Genomic DNA, 6,877 nt, shown 5'->3' with positions numbered 1-6,877 from the left:
CTGAGATAATCTGGGCCTAAATGAGAGCAGGTAAATAACTTATTTCATGACAAATGTTGGGTCTGAAGTTATGATCTTTCAACACTATAGGGACAAAGAATGGATTATTAATGGGGAGGTTACTGTTCCAATTCTTTTGATGATGCACAATTATAAATTAAATTAAATTAACTCAAATTCTTGATAGAAGAAAACTGAGGATAACTACTTGTATAATGAAAAGGTTTGTGCACATTCCTTTGCTTGCTACTCCCTTCTTGCTGGTTGCTTGCTTGACTTACTCTTTGATACTGAAGATAGAGGCAGCAGGTTCCTCTGAAACACCTGTGAATTATCACTGGACTACACGGCATCACATCCCAGAAGATAGCATTATTAGAAGGTTCATAAAATACATAAAAGAAAAATAGCAATGAAATTGAATTCTTCCTTCTGTACAGTAATTCCATATACAATTAATTAATTCAAATCTTTCTGATTTTTTTATTATAACAGTCTCCAGAGAAACTCATAAGAGAAGTATGGTAAGTAACAGGAATTCAAACATTTTATGTGGCACTGCACTAAGCAAACTGCAAGTCTTAAGAATTATATTTGAATTACAAAATTTTTATAGCTATATGCATGAGAAAGAAATACTTTTTTTAATTATAATAATCTACTATGGCCTTGGTCAAATCACAAGCCCAGCTCATGTTTAGAAATTTCAACCATTTTCAAAAGGTCAGCAATCTCATTAGTCCTGAAAAGATAAAGACACCTCAATTAAAAAAACAATTAAATGGTTTTTAATATTGGATGAATATAAAATGGAAGAACATTCAGAGAGATGACTACTGCTAGATATGAAATTATTTCAAAATGTAGAAAATCAATAAATTCCTGCCAGAAATATACATTCTTCTCAGCATAAGCACAAGGAGACATATGTAGCACTTACATTTGAGCCATATTAGTTCTGATGGTCTTCATATGAGTCTGTCCCAAGTACAGTTCCCTTTTCTTCTGATTCGACACCCACTGTTCCATCTGCATTAAAGAAAATCACAGTAACATCTGTTATAGCATAGTATTCTTATGAAGCAAAGATCTGTGTGGCAGGAAAGAAGACAAGAGTAGTGGGGGAAGTAAGATAGAGGGCTCTCATATCAACAGAGGAAGGTGAAGTAGTAACATCATACTTAAAGATCTCTTTGAAAATATTAACCCTTAGGAAAATTACCATAAAATTCATTGATGTCATATTATGTTACAGTGCAAGTCATGAGTGACTGCCACTATCACTTCATCGGTTGTGCATAATTTTACTCTGTAGTTTACTTCAAATATGTATAGCATATAACCCATGTTCTTATGATAGTTATGATCACCATGCGGAACTCTCTATGCTTGATCTTTCTAGCACGCAGCTATCAGCTTGAAAGTCGCAGATGATTCCCGACCAGGTCGTCCTGTTGAGACTGCAACAGAAGCAACTGTGCAGCAGGTGGAAGAGTTGATTCAAGCTGACAAAAGGATAACGATAAGGAGTGTAGCAGCTGCACTTGGGTGTTCCTATGGTTTAGCACACAGTATAATGCATGATCGTCTGCAGTTTCAGAAGTGTGTGCATGGTGGGTTCCAAGAGAACTGAAGAACTGAGGGGGGGGGGTGTCTGTCCTTGCAACATCTCTTACGGTATGTAGATGAAGGAGAAGATATACTTAAAGAGGACTATTACTGGGGCCAAATCATTGAGTGCATCACTGCCAGTCCAAATCAAAGTATGCTTCAATGCAATGGAAATATCTCAGTTCACCTTCAACCAAAAAGTTCAAGGTTATGCCATCAGCGGGAAGGTTATACTTACCATGTTTTGATGTTCTCAGGAGTACTATTAGACAATTTTCAGAAGCGTGGTGAAAATGTGAATTCTGATTCATACTATGAACTTATGTTGAATCTTCAGCATGCAATTCACAGAAAACATCCATGCCAACTGGCAAGAGGGATACTGCTTTGTCATGACAATGTCAGACTCCACACAGCCCGAGCAACCCAGGACAGAATTCAAGAACTACAACGGGAACTTCTTCAACACCAGCCTTACAGCCTGGACTTGGCTCCTAGTGACTTCCATCTGTTTGGTCTGCTAAAAAAACACCTTGGTAGCAAACGTTTCACTGATGATGAAGAGGTTGAAACAGAGGTGCAGAAGTGGCTGACACAACAGTCACAAGACTTCCATGCTGCAGGTTTAGACACACTGATAAAGCGATGGGACAAGTGCATCAATGTTGGTAGAGAATATATAGAGAAATATACATTTTTTCCGGGTTCAAATACCATGTTTTACACTATATATCCATTTGTAACCTATTTACTGACTCTCCCATATACTTAGTTTTCTCTGTGTTTGCTTCTAGACAAACCCCCTTAATAGCGTCAATTAAAGTTTCTGCTTCTTCATGATATCTGTGTTACCACCCAACATATTCACATCATCAGCATAAACAAGCAGATGACATGTCCCATTTAACTTCAATCCCACCTGGTTCCCCTGGACCTTCCTAAAAGCATATTCTGAAGCAAAGTTGAAAATTAATGGTGATAAAGCATCCCTTGTCTTATACCATTTTGGATAGGAAATATAACAGAAAAATGTTTACTGATATGGACTTTACTATAGGTTTCATTTAAACAGCCTAACTAACTAGCTGTCTGTAGATATTCATATCTCCCTAACATCACTGACCTCAGGTACATTCAATAACTGTGGGAAGTTTCTTCCACCTATTCAAAATGCTATGGGAATCTGCAAGCAGATCACCATTCTCATCCTTCACTAAGTTACTTCGGGGTTGGTAACCCCTCTTACAGTCATTTATTCCTCTATACAGGTCTTTAATGTTCTTGTTCTTACTGTTTGTTGCAAGCTCATTAATTTTGTCTCTCTTTTTATTCTTGAAATGCCTGCTAGCTTCACATCTTATATTATTCAGATAACCCCTACTTATATTTCACTTGAATCATGTAACCACTGCAATTTGGCTTTTTTTCCTTTGATCTAATAATTTCGAGCATGATTAGTCAAATCTTAGCTTGAGCATCTTCAAATTATGATAACCAGGAAAAGGAAGATGCACATATTCATGAAAGGTTCAATTACACCTAACAAAATGCTCTGTAATATACCTGCACTTTGTGATAGTTCTGTTTTGCTTTCACTTGTTCCAAAGCTTTCTGGAATTCTCTGAGCTTTTCTTTAAACTCATTCATATCTTGCAGAAGTTTGTTCTCTGCTGATGACAAAACGGGCTGCCTTTGGCTCACAAGGCACAGAACATGTTCAGCCCTGGTACAAACATACAAACACAATAAAATTTGTTTAGGACAAGAGTTTTAAATGTTTATATATTCTCTGTACAAAACATATAAAGTGAATACCTATAAGGAAGGTTGAATTTGTCTGTATAAACTACTGAAAGAACAGATGAAATATGGTATGGGGGGATCTACACTAAAAGTAGTCTGGAAAATTTAATTCAATTTCTATCAGTCCAAATCATACATTACAAAAATCTGAAATCAAACTGCATTAATTCTCCTCAACACCCTGTTCTCAAACACCCACAACCCTTCCTCTCTTTACATTTCCAAAAGTAGGAACAACCTTACAACTTGACATTAGCACAGTATTAAATGACAGCAAATGATTAGATACACATAATATAAAAATTACAACAGTTCTCTTCACTGTTGTGTATTTACACGGAAATCATGTCAGAATGCTGTTAAATGGAAGTACTCACATAGTTGAAGTTACACTTTGACCATGCAGTCGCTATTTCACCCACTTATTGCTTGTGCTCCTAATATCTAAGAGCATATTGTGGAACCATTTGACCATCTGTATGCTAGTGATGCATGACATTTTAGAAACATACTACAATACAGCAAATATATTCTTCAGATATTCCAAGTTCAAGCACATGGCACTAAGAGTCATGTGGTTGGTTCCCTGGGAAGCTTCACTCACTACTAGAAAATTACTTCTGCAATCTACATCTTACCTTTTTGTTAATTCCTCTTGCTTATCCTTTGTGTCCTCATATTTCTCTGCCAGCTGTTCAGCCCTTTGTTTCAGCTTTATTTTCTCCTGCTCCATAAGCTCCAACTCCTGCAGCTGATGCTGTTTCAGAGTTTGCAGTGTCCGGACCCTGACAACATACACACTGCTGCTCAGCACTCTGTTCGGTGTTTCTCAACCATTCTTGATTCAAAGGCCAGTAAAACAGCTGTAGGTGTTAGCGAGGATGGGGAAGACAAGGAATGTAATGTAATGCAAAGTTGCTTCTGCACTTAACTAAGCACCATGCGATAAAGATGCATGCTGAATGGTGGTACAGTGGTTACCTTCACACTGTGACTGCTTTATCATTGGGGAGAGTAGTCCTTGAAATGTTAACCACTGGAGGAACTGGAATCTGCACTTGCTACACAGTTAGTGGGATTAATGCTTTTCACTGACTCAGCCATACTGTATCGTGGGGAAGACAGGGAATACAACCACAGTAGTGGTAGCTGCGATGCCATGTAGTCTGGTAGTTCATTACCAGAGTTTCAGAGGAAACTGCTGCCTCCATCTTCAGGGTACTGCACAAAGACAGAGGCTGAAAGTTTCTCTGAAATGCTGGTAATGATCTATCAGATTAAGTGGCATCATCTCCAGAAAGACAATAATCTTCACAGGCTCCACTGCTCTGAGATTCTCAAATTATATTGCTGGAAAATTACTTGAAAGGCTGAAAGAATGGGAGAACAATTATGGGAAATGATTGCAAGGATGGGAGTGGATGGAACTGGCTTAAGATCATGTCCAATGGGCGACTTTGGAATTAGTGATTAAGAGCCTGGGGGGTTTACTTCTGTTGTTGTTAGTTAGGTGTTTTACCTTCTTTCAATTTCTTCTCTAACACGATCATGTCTCTGGAAGTATTCTTCTCGAAAAAGCTGAGTGGTTCTGCTTACCAACTGAAAAGGAAAGGATTTAAGTTTATATGCAACATAACGCTGATTAAGAGAACTTATGGAGAATGTTATCAGAAGTAGAGCATAAAATCACAGACATTCAAGCTTCTATTAAAGGTGAACAAGATTACACATTGCCAGAAAGCAAAATCTCAATGTATTATGTGCACCATCCCATTTCATAAATCAGTTATATAAAACAAACAGTGTGGAAGAAGTCATAACTCAACCCTTCACTTAGCAGAAGAAGAAGAAGAAGAAAAGCGAAGAAAATTACACTAATTTGCATATAGTGACTAATTGAAACAAAATGTGACAATATTACACCAGGTGACAACTACATGACAAGAAACCAAGCATCAAATCTAATATGGAAAAAAATACATTTTAATATTATCATTCTAGCTATACTTTCCTAATGGTGTTTAATCATGAGGGTTTTCAAAGAAAATATTTTATGCTCAGACTAAGAAGATTTAGTTCATTCTTCTATGACAGTTTAAATCCCAATAACACTGAAAAAGTATATTCAAAATAAAAGCTGTCCAAAGACTGAAATTGCTTTGCCCAGTATTAAAACCAGAGCAACTGAGAAAGGTGGCAAAGAGTGCACAGTACTTGTAATTTGCGAACTGGAAGAGGAATAATTCTTCAACAACAGTTACACAGATCTTAAAAACTTCCTTACCTCCATACATTCTTGAGGTGAAGGATCTGCATTTAATCCCAACTTTAGAATTGGTTGTGATACATTATGCTTCAAAAACTTTTTGATGTGAACATCAAATGGCTCCTTCAGTAACTGGAAAGAAATAATTTTCAGCATAGACCAGACAATACATCTGCATACAGACGTAAAACTTTAAAATTGATGTGAACTGAAAACTGATATGCAGTTTCAAATTGAATGCATTTCTCTACAGCAACTCAAATCCAAGTTTGGTGCAGTTTTGTTGTTATTTATGCAGAGCTTGTGAACTTTAAGGCAGCAATGAATGTGTTTTGGTTTCAGAAAACAAGCATGTGCAGAGATTTGTAAAAGTTTCACAGTTACATCCAGTAATAAAGAAGTACCATATATCTGAGAGTATCAAGTGATAAATAAACATTTTGAGGGAATGAAGCAGGCAGGACTAAGATACATTACAGGGATTGCTGATGGCACTGCTACTACTAATAGTTTCTCTTCTCTCACCAGTTCAATAGTTTTAAAATTGTATTAATTTTGTTAAGTCTGGGTATGTCTCTGTCAGCTGGAATATTCCTGTAATTATATAATATACCATATTACTTTGAATATAAGACTCGAATTTAAGATGCATTCAATTTTTAAATGAGGGTTTCACGAAAAAATTTGAAAGGTGTATTTATTTCACTACATGCATATTACTTTCTACCTTTTTAATTTAATCAGAAAGTTCGTCAAATTATAATTCAGTCACACTTTCATCTTTGGAAGATGATGCTTAAGTTACTGGGACAAGGTGGTTTGAAAACACTGACAAAACTAATAAACACCATATATGAAACTGGGGAGTGGCCCAAGGACTTTACAGAAGTGACAATGATTGCCTTAAAGAAAAAGACAAAAGCTACAAAATGCAGTGACCATCGCACAATAAGCGTTATGGCACATACAGCAAAGATAATAGCAAAGATACTTAAAAGAAGAATTGAAAGGAAAATAGAGGATATACTTGGAGAGGATCCGTTTGGATTTAGAACAGAAAAAGGAACCAGGGATGCAATTGGGATGATGAGAATTATAGCAGAATGAAGTTTGGAGATAGATGAAGAACTGTGTGCTTGCTTTATAGACTGGCAGAAGGCATTTGACCGTGTAAATTGGACCAAATTAATGCAGATT

At 36.6% G+C, this 6,877-nt stretch overlaps 1 protein-coding gene across 3 annotated transcripts in view; it reads right to left on the bottom strand.

The window, feature by feature from the left end:
* Positions 1-455: 455 nt before the first annotated feature.
* The window catches only part of LOC111874361 (nuclear pore complex protein Nup88), a 323,760-nt gene continuing 317,338 nt past the window's right edge, over positions 456-6,877 (bottom strand). For all 3 annotated transcript variants that reach the window (XM_023869806.2, XM_023869809.2, XM_023869807.2), the window contains exons 10-15: positions 5,699-5,812; positions 4,934-5,013; positions 4,053-4,199; positions 3,175-3,334; positions 941-1,029; positions 456-742 (exon numbers count right to left, since the gene is read on the bottom strand). In XM_023869806.2, coding sequence (XP_023725574.1) covers positions 679-742; positions 941-1,029; positions 3,175-3,334; positions 4,053-4,199; positions 4,934-5,013; positions 5,699-5,812 — 654 coding nt within the window. In that variant the 3' untranslated portion in view covers positions 456-678. The remainder of the gene's footprint in view (positions 743-940; positions 1,030-3,174; positions 3,335-4,052; positions 4,200-4,933; positions 5,014-5,698; positions 5,813-6,877) is intronic.

This window comes from Cryptotermes secundus, unplaced genomic scaffold (assembly GCF_002891405.2).
Source record: "Cryptotermes secundus unplaced genomic scaffold, Csec_1.0 scaffold49, whole genome shotgun sequence".
In the NCBI taxonomy this organism is placed as follows: Eukaryota; Metazoa; Arthropoda; class Insecta; order Blattodea; family Kalotermitidae; genus Cryptotermes; species Cryptotermes secundus.
This window is presented reverse-complemented; position numbering and strand designations above follow the sequence as displayed.